This window comes from Zalophus californianus, chromosome 10 (assembly GCF_009762305.2).
Source record: "Zalophus californianus isolate mZalCal1 chromosome 10, mZalCal1.pri.v2, whole genome shotgun sequence".
NCBI lineage: Eukaryota > Metazoa > Chordata > Mammalia > Carnivora > Otariidae > Zalophus > Zalophus californianus.
Window position 1 is genome coordinate 53,211,884 of NC_045604.1, and position 19,763 is coordinate 53,231,646.

The 19,763-nt window shown below is 37.4% G+C and overlaps 1 protein-coding gene across 3 annotated transcripts; it reads left to right on the forward strand.

The window, feature by feature from the left end:
* Positions 1-110: 110 nt before the first annotated feature.
* On the forward strand, positions 111-17,982 carry CENPL (centromere protein L). Of its 3 annotated transcripts, none has more exons than XM_027609936.2 (6): positions 111-356; positions 471-560; positions 4,631-4,807; positions 7,338-7,589; positions 11,210-11,752; positions 14,125-17,982. In XM_027609936.2, the coding sequence occupies exons 3-6, from the start codon at positions 4,634-4,636 to the stop codon at positions 14,194-14,196; spliced, it is 1,041 nt and encodes a 346-aa protein (XP_027465737.1). In that variant the 5' UTR covers positions 111-356; positions 471-560; positions 4,631-4,633; the 3' UTR covers positions 14,197-17,982. The 3 variants fall into 3 exon arrangements, with proteins under 3 accessions (XP_027465737.1, XP_027465736.1, XP_027465735.1); XM_027609935.2 differs by having other exon boundaries at positions 111-343; XM_027609934.2 differs by having other exon boundaries at positions 111-339.
* Positions 17,983-19,763: the final 1,781 nt, after the last annotated feature.

A 19,763-nucleotide genomic window follows, 5' to 3' on the forward strand; every position in this document is an offset into this window, starting at 1 on the left:
TATGGTTAGGTCGTTCGACCTCAGTTAAAATGGCGACCGTAGTTGCTTCACTAACGGGTGATCGGCACCAGGGAGGCTTCCGGCGTCCCGCCGCAGAGCGAGACGGGAAACTATTTTAAACTGAGGCGGCGGCTGAGCGCTGTTTTGCAGCTTCTCAAAGGCGGGATTTCCGAGCTAGCTGGGCCTCTGAAGGGCTCAGGTGGAGAGGGGAGAGTTGGGACCCATTGTCCCTTGCCCTTCCCCTCCTCCGGCAGAGGCCGACTCCGCAGAAGCGAGGGTCGCAGAGCTGGGTTAGCGGAAATGCCCCTCCTGGGGTGAAGTCTCCGGACATCTGAGGAAGCGAGTTTGTGTCCCTGGTGAACCCAGTTATCGTGGAGCGAGAGGGAATTTGGAGGGGCCAAGGATTCCTCCAAACTCTCTCTTACCTGCCATTTTGGCGGCTTTTTTTTTTTTTTTTTTTTAAACTTCAGGGGATTTTAGTCTACCTACGTTTGGAACCAGAATTGAAGAATGTCTCTTGAAGCCGGAATGGGTGACAGTGTCATCACGGTATTTTATTGGTAAGAAGTTTTATCTTTGTCCAGGACTGGCCGTAAACTTTATGTTTTGCCCTGCCGTGTGCTCGTTATTTCTACAAGACTTTTGTGTTTAGGTGGCTGCACACTACGTGCTTGGCACTCGGCCAAGCATTGGAAGTGGGATTTAGGTATTGGTAGCAATGTAAAAAGTCAGGGTCCCTTCCTTCATGGATTTACCACAAGAAATACAACTAAGTTGTAACTGTGTGTTATGAACTACAAGTGCAAGAAGAGCTGGTGATACTCTGGATACCGGCCGGCTTCTGAGGACGTGAAACCTCCAGGATGGATGGCATTTGGTCAGGCAAATGGGAGGAGAGAACCATCATTAGCTGGCTGAAGGCTGAATAAAAAAGGGAGCAGAGGCAAACATGACAGGCACTAAGGGGAGTAGTAGGTGATGATCAGTCTAGGGCAGTGGTTCTTAATCTTTTCAAAAATTGTTTACTGGACCTTTCTTCCTCCCTCTCCACCACCAAATACACATGCATACCAACATATTGCATACAATATGTTGTTGGATTTTGGAAAGGCCATTTGTCCATAGATCTTGGGCTGAGAACTCCTGAAGTAGAAAATGAACCTGGATAGTATCAAATAATAAGATCAGATCATGTAGTGCCATGGAACTCAGAGAAGTTCTGACTTCATCTGAAAGATGGATGGAAATTGTTAGGGGATCTCCAGCAAGGTAATGACAAGATGGAAATGGCGTCTATGGATCACTCCTTATGGACTGGGGAAAGGGATTAAGAATGGGACACTAAAATAATGAGTCAAGATATATCTTTAACCTTTTACTTATTGGGCAGGGCAAAATTGTCCTTTATTGAGTGCAGAGTGAGAGAATAAAATAGATGTAAGTCATTTTCTAATCTTTCATGCGTGGTTTGGGATATTTCACATTACCATAATATTAAATACTGAGGGGAAAGGTTTTCTCAAAACCAACTGTCTCCGTGCTAATAGTCCTTTTCTCATCTACATAGATTTTTAAATCAATTTTTGGAATTCATAGCATTTCTCTTTTAAGGAGTCAGATTTAGCAGGGCTTCTTTTGCCTTGAAATTGATCTCTATTGAAAGGCAATGTGAGGGGTGCCTGGGTGGCTCGGTCGTTGGGCGTCTGCCTTCGGCTCGGGTCATGATCCCAGGGTCCTGGGATCGAGCCCCACATCGGGCTCTCTGCTCCGCGGGGGGCCTGCTTCTCCCTCTCCCACTCCCCTTGCTTGTGTTCCCTCTCTCGCTGTGTCTCTCTCTGTCAAATGGATAAATAAAATCTTAAAAAAAAAAAAAAAAGAAAGGCAATGTGAAAAAAGAGATAAGAGCACCCACTCTGGCATTATACTGTCTGGGTTCAAATCCTGGTTCTTGCCTTCTTTACCTGTATGACTTTGGCAGATTACTGAACTTCTTTGTCTTTTCGTCTGTCAACTGGGAATATAATAAACCACCTCATGGGGATTGAGGATTAAATGAGACAGTATTTGTTAGGGGCTTGGACAAGTACCTGGCACCTGATGAATACCCAATAAATGTTAGCAATTAATCCAAATAAAAATTTGAAAGAAACATTCTGTGTAGATGGGACTGATTAAAATCCCTCCCCCCTGTTTTTTGCTTTTTTTTTTTTTAAGATTATTTATTTATTTGACAGAAAGCACGAGCAGGGAGAGTGGGAGAGGAAGAAGCAGGCTCCCCGCCAAGGAGGAGCCTGGATCATGACCTGAGCCAAAGGCAGACGCTTAACCATCTGAGCCACCCAGGCACCCGTTTTTTTTTTTTTTTTTTTTTTAAAGACAGCGCCAGAGAAGGGTGGATGTAGGGGCAGAGGGAGAGCGAGAATCTCAAGCAGGCTCCATGCCCCGTGCACGGGGCTCAATCTCACGACCCTGAGATCATGACCTGAGCCGAATTCAAGAGTCAGATTCTTAACTGACTGAGATAACTAGGTGCCCTAAAACTCCCTTTTAAAGAGGTAATTCAGTATGCATTTAAAGGTAGAATGCTTTAAAATAGCTGTTATTTAAATTGTGTAGTGTATGATCTTGCTTGGGCATTATCTGAGCATTGAGAAATGCATATTTAACCTGTGAAGTTTTGTGCAAGATACAGAGGGTGTCCTACTTTGACATAATAAAATTTAAATATAGTAATAAATACAAGTTTTCATTTTTTTAAAAGGTTTTATTTGAGAGAGAGAGCACGCATGCACGCAAACACAAGTGGAGGGAAGGGGAGAGGGAGAAGTAGACTCCCTGCTGAGCAGGGAGCCTGATGTGGGGCTCTATCCTATGTGGGGCTGTATCCAGGCACTTCGGGATCACGACCTGAGCTGAAGTCGGACTCTTAACTGACTGAGCCACCCAGGCGCCCCTACAAGTTTTCATTTGTGCAAAACTGTTATCAAAGGGTAACTGTGCCAATACGTGGGAGTAATTATTATAACTTTTAAATCATAATTCCTTTCAATGAAAGTTGTAATTTCAGAGTTCTATGAAATTCTTCTGTTCTTTTTTTTTTTTTAAGATTTTATTTATTTATTTGACACAGAGAGACACAGCGAGAGAGGGAACACAAGCAGGGGGAGTGGGAGACGGAGAAGCAGGCTTCCCACTGATCAGGGAACCCAATGCGGGACCCGATCCCAGGACCCTGGGATCATGACCTGAGCCGAAGGCAGACGCTAAATGACTAAGCCACTCAGGCGCCCCTCTTCTGTCCATTTAAACTGATACTTGTTAAGGGAGGTGGGCGGAGGGGGGTTGGGTTAAATGGGTGATGGGTATTAAGGAGGGTACTTGTGATGAGCAACTGGGAGTTGTATGTAAGTGATGAATCTCTAAATTCTACTCCTGAATCTAATGCTACACTGTATGTTAACTAAGTGGAATTTAAAGAAAAACTTGAAACTACAAAAACTAACAAAAAAACCCTGCAATACTTGCTAACAATTAAAGAATACTCAGCATTATATTAGGATAATTGTACAAGAGAAATATAAAGCATGATTTCAAAGTATTTTAGTCTTGTCGGAAGAGAAAAAATGCACACCAAAAAAAATTGTACAAGGAACTATATGAATATGGGCCAAAATGAGTGGTACAGACTAGATGATCAAGGAGAGCTATGTGGGCTGGGATATTATTAATCTCCAAATAGGTTTCATTTTATGAAACCTATTGAGAGATTTTGTTAGACTCATCGAGAGGATTTTTGGGCTTTTAAAAAATATTTACCCCTGAGATCTCATTCTGTAAACACACACAGCCATGCCCCCATACACATTGCTTCCAGGAAGGAGCTATTGCTACAGACAGAAGTGCTTATGCACTTCATAGATATTCTGGGGAAAAAAGATTAACAAAACCCTTCTACTTGAAAAGAGATCAAATTCAAGCATGGTCCTAAAGGGGGTGGGTAAGGAACATGATTGATAGGCGAAAACATGAAGACAAGAATATGTTTATGCCTAGAAGTAGGACAAGAGCAAGCTGAATTACGAAAGATCTTAAATAGCAGAGAAGTAGAATTTTTCACATCACTGTAAAGTTTTTTTGCACAGGCGACTAATAATAAAGTGTCACTGCTGAAGAATGGATTACCCTTAGATACTGTAATAAGAACCTAGAAGTAGCTTTGGGATGACAGAGACTGTTGAAGGAAAAACTCAAAAGAATGTGCTTAATGACTACATGTTCAAGAATGAAAGTGGGAGAATACTTTTCTCCCACTTTAAATGAATTTAACGTAGAAGATTGGCAGGAATTTGAAAATGGACCAGCTAACTTTTGGAGGATGTTGGGCAGGAGTTTAATTTAGTTTTGAACATTCTGTGTTTGAGGTATCAGTAAGATATTCATAAAAATAGCCTATAGCCAATGAGAAATACAGGACTTGGTTAAAAACTCAAATCTGGGGGTAAGTGGCGGGGCGGGTGAGGAAGGGAAAGAAAGAATTCCTTTATAGCAAGGAGAGGAAGGATCAGTGAAACTATAAGCATGAATTAACTTTTTAGTGTTCAGAATTCTGGTTTTATTTCTCTTTATGTAGACCATGGATTCTTACGATACGTCAGAATCGACTCCTAGGCACAGTGCATCCTCAAGGCTTAAAGATTACTTTATAGGTGCCACCCCTTTGCAGAAACGATTAGAATCAGTCAGGAAGCTGACTTCATTTATCCCAACTCCACCTCGAAGGAAAATTCCTCAGTGTTCACAATTACAGGTATGCCTTTTGTGTTCCTTCGTGTTACTCAATAATTGAGAAAATCTGTGAGCAAAACATTTTGATTTTTACTTTTTAATATTTTTAATGTCTTCTTAATCTCTCAGATAATAAAATAAATGGAAATAGCAAAAACAAACAGTTATTCACACTATCAATACCACCTCTGTTATGTCTTTTAATTTCCTTTAATTTGGAGCATTTCCACAGTATTTCTTTGTTTTTTATGACATCGATGTTTTGAAGAACGTAGTCTCCTCCCCTTTCCTTTTTATTTTATTTTTTTTTTTAAAGATTTTTATTTATTTATTATTTGACAGGGAGAGAGACAGTAAGAGAGGGAACACAAGCAGGGGGAGTGGGAAAGGGAGAAGCAGGCTTCCCGCCGAGCAGGGAGCCCGATGCGGGGCTTGATCCCAGGACCCCCGGATCATGACCCGAGCCAAAGGCAGATGCTCAAAGACTGAGCCACCCGGGTGCCCCTCCCCTTTCCTTTTTAAATAGAATATTCTTTGTTTTGTATTTGTCTGATGTCTCCTCATGGTTAGATTGAAGTTATGTATTGGCTGGAACACAGTCCTTTTTGGGGAATAACATCTGGTAGCACGGAGGTGATGTCAGTTTTGATCATCCTATCAAGGTGTTGCCCAGTGGTTTACTGTTTTATTCCTCTCTGCATCTAATAAGCAGTCTGGGAAACACTTTAGAATAATGTAAATATTCTGTTCCTCATCAAAATTTCCCCTTACACTTAACATCTATCGATAATATTTGTCTGGTTCTATCTTTATCATCATGGTCACAATATAATGATTTTCCAACTCCATTTGCTCCATATTTACCAACCAGCCTTTGGCATTCTATTATAAACCCTTCTCATTTCTCCTTCATTTATTTATTTATTTATTTGGCTTAATGAATTTTTGTTTTTCAAATTTTTCTAAATCATTACTAAATTATTTTGATGTTTATATTGTCTCCAGTTTGTCTGCTGGCAACATTCTCTGTTTTGATTATTCATAAACAACTCTGAAGGTAACATTAGTAATTTGTGATTTCACTGGACCATGAAATAAAACCCTAGTCAGTGTGAGTTTGATGTGTGGTCTTGAGAAACAGCAAGAAGTCTGGCTGATCAGTCACCCACATCCTCCCTATAGTCTTGTTTTCTTGTCCATGTTGTGTGCCTCATATCTCTTGAGATGTGGGAAAATTTTTGCTTCTTTCTGAAAAGTTTCTTAAATTACTAGTGCTGTTAATGAAAGTGATGGCTTCTTACCATAAAACAGAAATTGTATATAAAGATTGGAATGTCCAATTCATTTCCTTATCTCTGTGAAACAAATACTTTTCCCGTACCTTTTGATCATAACAAGAAAAAAGTTTATAACTTTTTATACAAGTTTTATAAAAGTTTCCATGAGCACTCTAGTCAGAAGAAATAGTTTTATCAAGTAGACAACTGTAATGCAAGTTCCAAAAGATAGTTGGAGCTGTAAGACTATGTCAGAAACTATGGATTTTATAGAAAAATTCAATTCAGGATAAAAGTAGGAACCTGTATGGGGGTGTTTGTGAAGACCCTCAATAATGTCATAGGGCCAATATGAAGGAAGTGTTTTTGTTTTTGATGGTACCCATGGTTCTAATAGAACATGGCAGAAATGCTCCCAAGTATCTTTTTATTTAATCTACTGAATTTGACATTGTGTCATAGAGTGGATTTACCACCAAACGTTTAAGAAAATTACATAATTAGGGCGCCTGGGTGGCTCAGTTGGTTAAGCAACTGCCTTCGGCTCAGGTCATGATCCTGGAGTCCCTGGATCGAGTCCCGCATCGGGCTCCCTGCTCAGCAGGGAGTCTGCTTCTCCCTCTGACCCTCCCCCCTCTCATGTGTTCTCTCTGTCTCAAATAAATAAATAAAATCTTTAAAAAAAAAAAGAAAATTACATAATTAAAACTAATCAAATGCTCCAGGAATAGTTACTGTTTTCAAAATCTATAATTTTAAATTTCTAAAAGTCAAACATGTTCATCTAATATTTATTGAACAGCCGTTCTAGATGCTAGAGATATAGCACCTAATAAAATAGACAAAATCCCTGTTCTTGTCATACTTACACTCTAGTAAGGAAGCCAGACAGTAAAAATCAGACAAACATATAATGTCATATAGTAATAAATGCTTTGAAAAAAAAGGCATGTTAAGGAGATATAAAGTGACAAAATTGGAGTGAGACAGAATTAGATAGAGTAGCCTCTTGAGTGACATTTGGACAGACCTGAGTGAAGGAAAGGAACATGCCATGTGAACACATATGGGAAGAGTATTCCAGAGTGACGGTACAGCAAATGAAAAGACTTGTTCAGGGATCTTCAGAGTTCTGCAAACTCTCTTTTGGCTGGAGTGTAAAGATCAGGTACCCAGTAATAGATTTGTATTAAGTATTTAAAATACTATGATAAAGAATTAGGAAATATTAGTAAATGAGAATTTAAACTTGTCTTGACTTTTGTTTTCCTGTAGGAAGATAATGATCCTCAAAAAGTTGCATTCCTTCTGCATAAACAATGGACTTTATATAGTCTAACTCCCCTATATAAATTCTCCTATACTAATCTCAAAGAGTATTCTAGACTTCTGAGTGCATTTATTGCTGCTGAAAAGCAAAAAGGGCTTGCTGTAGAAGTGGGAGAAGACTTCAACATCAAAGTGACTTTCTCCACTCTCCTAGGAATGAAAGGAACACAAAGAGACTCTGAAGCGTTTCTCGTCCAGGTATGTTATATAAGCAATCCTTGCTTCCTGGAGGAAAAGAATTGGCACTGTCTTGGTTTAAAAATTGTGGTAGAATTACCATTTAAAAAAAATTTTAACCTTGTGATTTATAACCTATTTTATGTCTTGTTTGACCAAATTATAGTAATTGGGTATGGCTAACTAAAAAGTTTTTTTTCCAGTTACATTATAGTTATGTTTACTTTAGAAAACTTAGAAAATACATAAAAATACAAAGAAAATTGAAAACCACAGTTTAACACTTGGTCTACATCTATTTGGCAATAGACAATCTGAGTAAACCTCTATTTATTAAAGAAATTGAGTCAATACTTTCCAAAATAGAAAGCATCAGGCCCAGATGGGTTCACTGGTGAATTCTGCCAAACGATTAAGGAGGAAATTATTTCAGTTTTCTAGTCTCTTCAGAGTATAGAACCAGAGGGAATACTTCCTTATGCATTCTGTGAGGCTAGCATTACCCAATACTAAAACTAGACAAAGATTATTAAAACTATAGATCAGTATCTCTCATGAACATAGATGTATCTGGCTATCTGGATCTACTAAAATTGGGATTTTTATTGCCCATACTTTTGCATATGGCCTTTTTTTAAAAATTAATAATAATGTTGTAGATAATTACTCATGTCCATAAGAGTATTACATTTTTGGGGGCGCCTGGGTGGCTCAGATGGTTAAGCGTCTGCCTTCGGCTTGGGTCATGATCCCAGGGTCCTGGGATCGAGCCCCACATCGGGCTTCTGGCTCAGCGGGGAGCCTGCTTCTCCCTCTACCTCTGCCTCTTTTCCTGCTCATGCTTTCTCTCTCTCTCTCTTTCTCTCTGTATCTATGTGTCTCAAATGAATAAATAAAATCTTTAAAAAAAAAACAAGAATATTACATTTTTGTAAGTATATCTGTCTAATTCTATGGACTAAATTCCTAGAAGTGGAATTTTAGCAAAAAAAAAATATATATATATATATACACGCACACACACACACACATATAATCAATCATCATATATTGTGATATATCATGCCAGGTTACTCTTAGAAATGTAACATTCCTTCCTATGTGTAGTATTTAAAAGTAATATGACTATTTTTGGATTAAGAAACTGGATTTATTATTCATGCCTGCTACTTCTGTTTCTTCTGAGTGAACTCATCTTAGTCATTATGAATTAAATTCTGAAATATGCCAACCATGGCGTGCGGGCCAAATCTGACCTGCTGCTTGTTTTTGTTGCTGTTTTTGCAAATAAGGTTTTACTGGAACTCCTTTCATTTGTTTACATATTGTCTGTGGCTGCTTTTGTGCTACAATAGCACGTTTGAGTATTTGCTACAGAGACCATATGGCTTGCAAAGCCTAAAATATTTACTATCTGACTTTTACAGAAAAAATTTGCTAACTCCTGGTATGGATCATAATATTGGCAAGGATCTTCAAGATTCTTAGCATTAAGTTTAGCTGCATAAAACAGAAAGACCAAATAACCGTGAATTAAATGTCTTGCCATGAGGTTTAATAGATAGAGGCTTATTTGTCTTACCAAAAAGTGTTTGGAGGTAAGATGTTTAAGGCTGGTATATGCTTTATGAATTAATAATCTAGGCTTCTTCCATATTCTCCATCTTCTCTCTCATCCTTGGTGCATGGCTTCTCTCCTTAAGGTTGCATCTTAAATCTAAGGTGGCTCCTGAAGCTCTAAATATTCTCTGCAAGTTCCAGGCAGGAAGTAGGAGGGTGAACCGAATGAATCTTTAATGAGACCGCTAAGACCCAACAACTTCTCTTTACATCCCAGTCGGACTAGGAAATTTTTCTGTTTTAGTGGGTACTTTGTCACCTCATTAAAAGCATAGTTTTATTGTGGAGGAAAAAAGAGGTACTGGGTAGACAGTTAGCAGTCTTTGTCAGATGAAGCAGTTGATGCCCAGAGAAGGGATGTGATTTGCATGTCAACAGGCAAACGTTCTTGTAAGGAATAGAAAGGACCTCTTGAACTCTTAGTAGGGTGTCCTAATAGTGTCCAAGTTAAATCTCATTTCTTCACAGAGTTACAGAACTTTTAGGTTATGAAAGTGTGATAGACCTATCTGGGCTTAAAGGCTTTTAAGTCTCATAATCTTTTGAACAAGGAGGAGAAATATGCAAAAAGTAACTGTTAAAATGATTATCTCTAAAGAGATATGATACTGGGCTGTGATCTTCATTTTATCCTGGTCAAACTTTAAAACTATGAATATCTGGAAGGTATGTTTGTCATGTACTTTATAGATTTGAAGTTTGAGATGTCAGTCTGCTGGAAAACATAATCAAGATTCTGAAAAATCTGAATGGATTGGCGCAATGGATCAAATTGAAAGAGATTAAAATTTTAATAGGAATAAATATACTGCCTCTATATTAGGGGAGGTTTACCTTTTTTTTTTTTTTGAAGATTTATTTGTTTACTTTAGAGAGCACACAAGCCAGGGGGAGGGGGTGAGGGGAGGAATCTCAAGCAGACTCCCTGCTGAGCATGGAGCCTGACGTGGGGCTCATTCTCAGGACCCTGAGATCATGACCTGAGCCCAAATCAAGAGTTGGCTGCTTAACTGACTGAGCCACCATGGTGCCCGGAGATTTACCTATTAATAGCAAAAAACGAATAGGGTAATTTATGTAAAGCTGTCCACTAAAAATTAGAAAACTACTGCAATCTAAGATTATATTAATAGTTGTATAATTTAGGTTAAAGATGGTCACAGTCCTTTATTTTATTTTATTTTTTTTAAAGATTTTATTTATTTATTTGACAGAGACAGCGAGAGCAGGAACACAAGGGGAGTGGGAGAGGGAGAAGCGGGCTTCCTACCAAGGAGGGAGCCCGATGTGGGGCTCGATCCCAGGACCCTGGGATCATGACCTGAGCCGAAGGCAGATGCTTAACGACTGAGCCACCAGGCACCTTGGTTACAGTCCTTTAATCAGATCTTTTTGAAGTAATTATATTCACTTATGAATGACTCCCCTGCAGAAGAATTTCAGAGTGACCAGGATAATGTGTATGGCATAGGAAGAATGGTTGAAGAAATGGAGATGTTGAACTTGACATTACATATGATAGGGGTCATCAAATATTTGAAGGGCTTTTCCTATAGAAGAGAAATTAGATTTGATTTGTTCTACATGCACATAAGGAAGAAAACAGGACCTGCGGGTGGAAACTGTGGGCCTAACATATGCGAGAACGTTTTTAAGTTGATAGAGCTGCCTTAGGAAGAATTCAAGCACGTTGGATTTGGTGACTTTTTACAGTCCCTTCTGAAGTTCAGATTTTGAGACTTTTTTTTCCTCAGGATAGTGTACTTGATTACACCATATCGGCATTCCTTATTTTGCATTTTGGCTGCACCAAGATCTTGCCATATACCATATCCTAATAAGAGTATTAGGAGGTAGGTCAATTAACTTGATAAATCCTAATAGTGATTAGGGAGATTATTCCCTTTGTGTTTTTTGGCAAGTAGTACAACATATCTTCTTATTTTTAAATGTACTAATTTTGAGAAGATGTAATTTAGGAGTAAATGTACTTTTGAACTTAACCTTTTTTTTCTTTGTAGATTCTGTCAAAATCTCAATTGCCATATGAGAACAGAGAACATAAAGTGTTGTGGACTGGTTGGTTCTGCTGTATATTTGGAGACAGTCTTCTGGAGACTGTTTCAGAAGATTTCACCTGTGTACCCTTATTCCTTGCAAATGGAGCAGAGACGAACACAGCCATAGTAGGAACCTGGTTTCAGAAAACTTTTGATTGTTATTTCAGTCCCTTAGCAATCAATGCGTTTAATCTTTCCTGGATGGCTGCTATGTGGACTGCATGCAAAATGGACCAGTATATGGCTGCTACCGAATTTCTTTGGTCTGTACCCTGTAGCCCTCAAAGTCTGGACATTTCTTATGCCATACATCCAGAGGATGCCAAAGCTTTGTGGGACAGTGTCCACAAAACACCTGGGGAAGTTACTCAGGAGGAAGTTGACTTATTTATGGACTGCCTTTATTCACATTTCCATAGGCATTTCAAAATTCACTTATCAGCCACAAGATTGGTCCGTGTTTCCACATCTGTAGCTTCAGCACATACTGATGGAAAAATAAAGGTTAGTCTGAACAAATCTAGTTAAGTAATTTTTCCTTATTGTTACATAGCTTTCAAAATGTATGGTAATTGTATTTTCTACATTGAAGAAACACATTTGAATGCTAATTCAAGATAGTAGAGATATTTTATGCTTTATAAATGATTTACTAGAAAGTCTTCAGCCTCTAGATATAGCTTTATAATGGGAGGATACTGTATGCTATGTGCTACAGACTTTGGTAATAATAGGAATTATTCTGTAGTAACTTTGAAACTTTAAAAATTGCTTTGTCAAACTTTGAAATGACTATTGGAGCAACAGAGGCTTTTGTGTGTTAGATCAGAAAATTATAGCCAGAAATACATAACTAAGATGTCATTTTTATATTTTAGGCTTTTCTCTCCGTACTGGGAAAGAAAAAATTGACATTGTTTTACTCTCTATGAAGTACCTGCTAGAGGAAGTATCAGAAATAAACTGAGAGTAGGCACCTAAATATAATAAAATATATTAATATATTTAAAATGTATTAACATATAGCCACAGTAAACAGTGAATATTGGTCTTGTCACTGTGCTAGGAGTTTAATACACCTTAATTTTAACCTTTAGAGCAACCCTGTAGTAGGTGTTTTTATCCACATTTTATTTTATTTTATTTTAAAGATTTTATTTATTTATTTGTCAGAGAGAGACAGCGAGAGAGGGAACCACAAGCAGGGGGAGTGGGAGAGGGAGAAGCAGGCTTCCTGCCGAGCAGGGAACCCAATGCGGGGCTCGATCCCAGGACCCTGGGATTATGACCTGAGCCTAAGGCAGACGCTTAATGACTGAGCCACCCTGGCGCCCCCACATTTTATTTTTAAAATAAGATAGGAGAAAGTGATACCTGCAAGATAGCTTAGTCAGAGGAGGAGTCAGTATTTGAATGCTTATCTCTTAGGTTCCAAAGAGCTCATACTCTATAAGTACTGTATTAATGTTTTTCAAACTGAAGGTCATAATGCAATAGTAAGTTGGAAAATAATTTTGATGGGAAGAGACCAGCTTTAAAAAACGAGAGAAATATAATAGAAAATATAAAAATGAGTGTATCACATGTGGTAAGGGTGTACATTTGCTTGTACTGGGTCATGATGTTAAATTTATTTCTTTGGTTTGCAGTAGAACATTTGAAAGATTATACTATACCTTGTTACTTTGATATTATAAAGGAAAAAAATTCCATTTTAGCACCTTAGAATTCAGTGTTCATGAAGTCCTTATGTATTTTAAGATTTTTATTTTCATATGCCCACATTCCATTAGTAAACTACATTTAAAAACTGTTATATATAATGTGTTCTTATGAATATAAAGGTGGTTCTTTAACAAATTGATTTTATCTGGTCTATTCTACATGTAAGAGCCTCTTTTTTTTTTTAAGATTTTATTTATTTATTTTAGAGATAGAACAAGCAAGTGGGAGGGAAGAGCAGAGGGAGAGGGATAAGCAGACTCCATGCTGAGTGGAGCCTGATACAGGGCTCAACACCGGACTTGATCCCATGACCCTGAGATCATGACTTGAGCCAAAATCAAGTCAGACGCTTACCCTACTGAGCTACCCAGGCGCCCCACTAAGAGCCTCTCTTAATGATATAAGACAGTAACTGGCTCCTAGCTTCACATAATGCCATGATGATAGCTAACATTTTTTAATTTTTTTTGATAGTGAACATTTATTAAGCACTAGCCGTGCCAGGCATTATTAAGCATTTTATGTATACTGTCTTATTTAGTTTTTCACAACAATCCGTTGACATAGCTTGTAAAGACGAAACTAGCACAGGGGATAAGTAGGTTCCCTGAGATCACATAGCTAATAAGTGGAGTTTGAATTTGAAACCAGTCATCTGACTCAAAAGCTTATGCTTTTAATTGAACAGTGTACTGCCTCTCAAAAGTTTGCAATTAGTGTATTAACCAGGTTTCTGCCATCTGCTTAGTTTCTACAAGATACTTTTGGAATCATATATCCCTTTGAGAAGAAGGAAGCTATGGAACATCTTTCTAGAAAATGTAGATACTCAATTTGCATATAAATCCAAGGGGTTCAGGGATACCCGTTCCTCTCCTTACTCCTTATGCAGATAGCCCATCCATGGAAATCAAGATAAATAAGAACTTTAATTATTTCTATGCACCATTGACTAATAGTTGTATATTTATTAAAGTTAGTAGTCTTCATTAAATAGAATACAATTTATTTGACTTAGAGCAGCAGTGGTTTGGGTTCATCTTAGCTTGCAGATACGGAATTTAAAATAAGCCCGGAATATTTGTCAAATATTAAACTGCCTTGTTATCAGAATTCTAATTTTAAATGTCTGTTTTTTTGTGTTTTTTCAGATTCTGTGTCATAAATACCTTATTGGAGTCTTGGCATATTTGACAGAACTGGCAATTTTTCAAATTGATTGAAGTCTTGTGGGGACTATACGTGATGGATTATATACTTTTTTCTCACTGATTATTTGCTTAATTGCTGTGCTGAGAGGGCCTGCAGGAGAAATATGCATCTATCTCTGCATCTGTTTTCCTCTCAGTGCCTTTGGAATTGCCCAGATGGAATTCAAGAAGGATCTAGAAGAACAAAGAAGGTGGTAGTAAATGAATCACAGCCAGGTGCTCGATAATAGTCATGATGATCTGGGATGCCAGATTCTAGAAAATGCTGAGTTGTTATTTTCTTGGACCATCTTTCTAAAAAAAATGTAATGTTTATTACATCAAATTTTTAGGATTCAAATGAGGTATCTCTAATATTTCTGATTTGGATCTTTAAAACCTTCAATTCCTTTTAAGCATTTTAGAGTTGGGTCCAGAGAGAATTTCTGTCTTCTAAAGACATTTTCCTAGTATCATTTCACTGTAGAGTGTTGGCAATTAAAATCTCCTCCAAAGGAAACTAGAGATTAATATACACTTTTTTAAGCCACTAATATGCTTCTGTTTTTAATACTGTTCAATTCTTATTGCAATGTTGAATTAAATACTCACTTTTAAAATGAAGCAGTGTTTTTATCAGTGTCTTGGTGACAGATCTTTAATGTCTCAGAAATGAGAAATCGTAGGCTTTTTCTCTAGCACAGATATTACAAGCCAACAATTATATGGAATCAAAGGCAACTGTGAGCCTCTTTTGAGGGCAGAAATTATTTAACTTTCATGTCCCTAATTTTGCTTTAGCACAGTGCTTAGTAAATATCTGCAGATTAAGTGAATGCATTTTAACCAACTCTTCCATTTTATAGATGCAAACTATGAGATCAAGCAACTTAGGAGACTTGCTCAAGATGCTGTATCTAAATCTCTAAATCTCTTCTTTTAATTTATTGGGCACAGGAAGATTTTGTTTTACTTTATAAATGATGTTTTTTAAAATTTGTTTGAAAGGAAAAAACTTTAATAGGCTGTCAGTCTAAAAACAAAGGTTACTTTCTGGAATGGGGTATTATTTCATATATACCATGAATAGCAGAGATGGTGGAAAAAGCATAGGCTTTGGAGTCAGACAGTCATTCCTTTAACTAATATTAAGCTCCTACTGTATACTTGGAATTGTATTGGGCAACAGGGATATAGCAATGAAGACAAAAAAGATCCCTGTCATGTGGAATTATATTCTGGTGGAGGAAGGTAAAAGATAATTTCAGTTGAGGTAAATGTTATAAAGAAAATAAGGCAGTACGTTATGGAAAGGGGTGACTTTTTATACAGTTGTCAAAGAAGGTCTCTCTGAGGAAGTGACATTTGAGCTGAGTCCTGAGTGGTGAGAGGGAGCCAGCTATGTGAAGGTGTGTGGAGGAGTTTGCTAGGCAGGTAGAATGGCAAGAGCAGAGGCCTTGAGATAACTAAGAACTCGGCTTCTTTGAGGAATAAAGGAAGTCTGTGTGGCTGAAACATAGTGAGTGAGGGTGGAGTAGTAGTAGATCAAAGTGAAGAGATTGTGCAGCAGAGACTTAGTCCATTGGTTATGTCTCCCAATTTTTGACTGGGCATGTGGCTGTCCAGAATAAAGATGACCTTTTCTGGCCTTTCTCAGGTGTAACTATACCTAGGTATAGTCATATGACTAAGTTCTGACTCACGGCCTATACATGGAAGGATCGTGTAGAGCTTCCAGGAATCTTCCTTAAAAAACAGTGGGCATTACCCTTTGCCTTTTTCTTATTCTTCTTCCATCTTTTCTCTTTGGAACACATATAATGACTGGAATTCTAGCCATTCTTTGTGGTCACGGGGATGCACGTCAGGTCATAGGGCTGGTAGAGCATGGTCTGAAAGGGGTTTGTGCCTCAAGGACTTCTTAAAGTTTGTACCTCATTGCCACCCTTGGGTGGTCTTCCTCTAGACTTACATGTCAGAGAACTTTTTTTTTTTTTTTTTTAAGAGAGGGAGGGTTGTAGGGGCAGCGAGGGATAGAGAGAGAGTCTTAAGCAGTTTCCACCTCCAGTGTGGAGCCTGACACGGGGCTCGATCTCACAACCCTGAGATTATGACCTGAGCCAAAATCAAGGGTCGATGCTTAACCGACTGAGCCACCCAGGCGCCCCAGAGAAGTAAACTTTTATCTTGTACAAGCTGTTGCTATTTTGAGTCTCTTGCTCGTAGCCAAACCTAATCCTGATAGAGGCAGGATCTACATCATCTAAGTTTTTGTAGATACTGTGAAGAGATTGGATTTTATTCTAAACGCAATAGGAAGCCGCTGAAGTTTTAAGCAGGAGAGTAATATTACCTAATCTATGTTTTATAAGATATGAGGGAGAATGAGTTACAGGTGGACAAGAGTGAAAGGAAAAACAGTTAAAAGATTATTGGAAATGGTACAATCTCTATGGAGAAATTAGCAATATCTAGCAAAATTATGTGGGATTTATCCTTTGACCAGCAATCCCACTTCTAGCATTCTATCCCCAAAACTCACTGGCAAAATATAAATGAAGCCTGTACAAGGCTATCTATAGTATTAGTATAGCAATAGTATTTGTAATAGCAAGACTGAAAAAAATCCAAATGCGCATATCAAAGGGGGATTGTTTATGGTGTAGCTGCACAGTGAATTACTACTATGTGACTATAAAAAGGTTTGAGGAAGATATCTACTATTGCCATGGAGTGATCTTGATCTCTAAGATGTGTTGTTGAAAGAGCATCATGTAGACAATGTATATATAGTGTGCTATCTTTTATGGAAGGAATGGGTGAGATATGAGTTTGTGTGTGTATTTCCTTTATGTTTCCAAAAAACAATGGAAGAATAAACCAAAAACTAATGAAAGTGGTTACTAATTAGGGGGAAGGAAGGAATTGGGTAAAGGGGACAGGAATGAAAGTTAAAACTTATTTGAATGTTCCTTGTTTATAGTTTGGAACCATGTAAGTGTTTTATATAATTATGAAACAAAATTGGATCAAAAAGAAAAAGCAATCCTTAAAAATTGAAAATAAACCTGACTATATTAAGTTCATGCCATAATCACACAGAGTTATTTTTAGTATCTTTAAATCCTAGTATTTTGACTCTATGTTGTCATCTATATCTTAGGAAAAGAGCAGCAAAGGAATTTAAGTTGTACTCAAGATAACTGAGTACAACGTATAACAACTGAGTATAAAACATGTAACAATGTTATGAATCAAGATATGCAATTATAAAATAAAGTAAGCTGAGTAGAAACTCTGTAATGTTAAATTTGAATTGGAAATACCAGGGTGAACTCATTTATTTTCAAAATGTAAAAGTTTTTAATTTTGATGAAGTCTAGCTGATCAGTTATTTTATTTCTTATGCCTTTGGTGTTGTGTCTAAGAAATCATTGCTTAATCTGAAGTCTCAAAGAGTTACTCCTATGTTTTTCTAAGGATCTTATAATTTTAGCTTTAAATTGAGGTCTGTAATCCATCTTGAGATTTTTATGTATGGGGTGAGGTAAGCATCCAAAGTCATCATTTTGCATATTCATTCATTCATGTCATTCATTTGTTCTAGTACCATTTATTAAAAAGACTATTTTCCCATGTTGCCTCTGTCACCTTTCTTAAAAATCATTTAGCCGTAGATGTTTACTTCTGGACTCTGTTCTATTTCACTGATGTCAGTACCACACTGTCTTGGTTACTGTGGCTTTGTAGTACACTTTGAAATCGGGAAGTGTGAGTCTTCCAGCTTTTCCTTCTTTTTTCTAAGATTGTTTTGGTTATTCTGGGTCTTTTGCATTTCCAAAGAATTTTAGGATCAGCTGGTCAATTTTGAAAAAAGTTAGCTGGGATTTTGATAGTGGTTGTGTTCAATCTATAGATCAATTTGGGGAGTACTGCCATCATAATAATATTAAGTCTAATATCTAATCTACGAGCATGGGGTATCTATTTATTTCAGAATTTCTTTCAACAGTGTTTTGTAGTTTTCAGCATACAAGTATTGCACTTTTTTTGCTAAATTTATTCCTAAGTATTTATTTCATGCTATTGAGAATGGCAAAAAACTTTTTGCAAAGTAAGTGAAAATTACTTTATTTTGGAAAGGTAAGTAGCTAGGGAGTTTCAAAGTAGAGCTACATGTCCATCCATACTAGATAATGACAGTAAAGTAATTTTATGTGTTTTCTGTTTTTGAAGGATAGACCTCTTAAAAAGATGCTTGCACTTTTATACATTTGGAATTGCCTTCTTAATTTCATTTTTGGATTGTTTGTTGTGAGTATATATATTGCTCTTATATCCTGTGATCTTGCTGAACTTGTTTATTCTAGTAATTTTTTTCAGTGAATTCCTTAGGATTTTCTGTATGCAAGACTAATGTCATTTGTGAATAAAAAGTTTTACTTAATTTCAATCTGGATGCCTTTTCTTTCTTTTTCTTGCCAACTTGCCTTGGCTAGAATTTCCACCACAATGGCAGATAGAAGTGGTGAGGATGTAGTTTTATATTGTTCCCGATCTTAGTGTATATTTCACTATTAAATATGTTAGCTGTAGGTTTCTCATACATACCCTTTGTCAGGCTAAAGCAATTCTCTAACTAATTTGTTGATGGTTTTTATTATGCATGGATGTTGGATCTTGTCAAATTTTTCTGCACCTATTCATGATTTATTTTTTTTTTTTACTTAAAACTACACATTTCACTTCCAGTTTCCAGTTCCTCATACGAGGATAGCCACTGTGTCCTAACAAGTAAAAAGTTGAAGAGATGGAAAAATCAACAACTCTTCTTGGATCCATAGGAGGGGAGGATATAGGGTAAACAGCTGTCCCCTAGGTTGGAGAGTAGTATAGAGAACAATGAATGGATTTGGAATCGTTATGTGGATATGAAGTTCAGTTTTTACATGTCCTTCTAACTTTCTTAGCTTCAGTTTACTTATTTATAAAATGAAGAGGACAGCCAACCCAACCCAACTCTGAGCTCACTTCATAGTTGTGGATATCACTATGCAAATATTCTTTTACAGCAATGACATTTATATAATAGGTATATTTTGTCAGTAATAAAACTGGACAACTTTCAGTAGAAGGAAAAAATAACCCTTTATGCTCCAATGAACACTTTGGTCAGTATTGTAGTTCCTGGGTCTCTGCTCTTGAATCACTGCTGTGTCAATTGCTCCTACTGGGAACTTTCCTACTGAGAGCCTAATCCCTAGAATTTTTTTTCCTGTTATTTTTTTTTAAATTTTTAATTATGTTAATCACCATACATCATTAGTTTTTGATGTAGTGTTCCATGATTCATTGTTTGTGTATAACACCCAGTGCTCCATGCAGAACGTGCCCTCTTTAATACCCATCACCAGGCTAACCCCTCCCCCCCAAACCCTCCCCTCTAGAACCCTCAGTTTGTTTCTCAGAGTCCATCGTCTCTCATGTTTCGTCTCCCCCTCTGATTTCCCTCCCTTCATTCTTCCCCTCCTACTTTTTTTTTTTTAAACATATTATTACTTGTTTCAGAGGTACAGGTCTGTGATTCAACAGTCTTGCAC

Coding starts and splice junctions, on each gene's coding strand:
- CENPL (XM_027609936.2), top strand. CDS start 4,634: ATGGATTCTTACGATACGTCAGAATCGACTCCTAGGCACAGTGCATCC. Junction 4,808..7,337: donor CTCAGTGTTCACAATTACAG/GTATGCCTTTTG, acceptor GTTTTCCTGTAG/GAAGATAATGATCCTCAAAA. Junction 7,590..11,209: donor CTGAAGCGTTTCTCGTCCAG/GTATGTTATATA, acceptor TTTTCTTTGTAG/ATTCTGTCAAAATCTCAATT.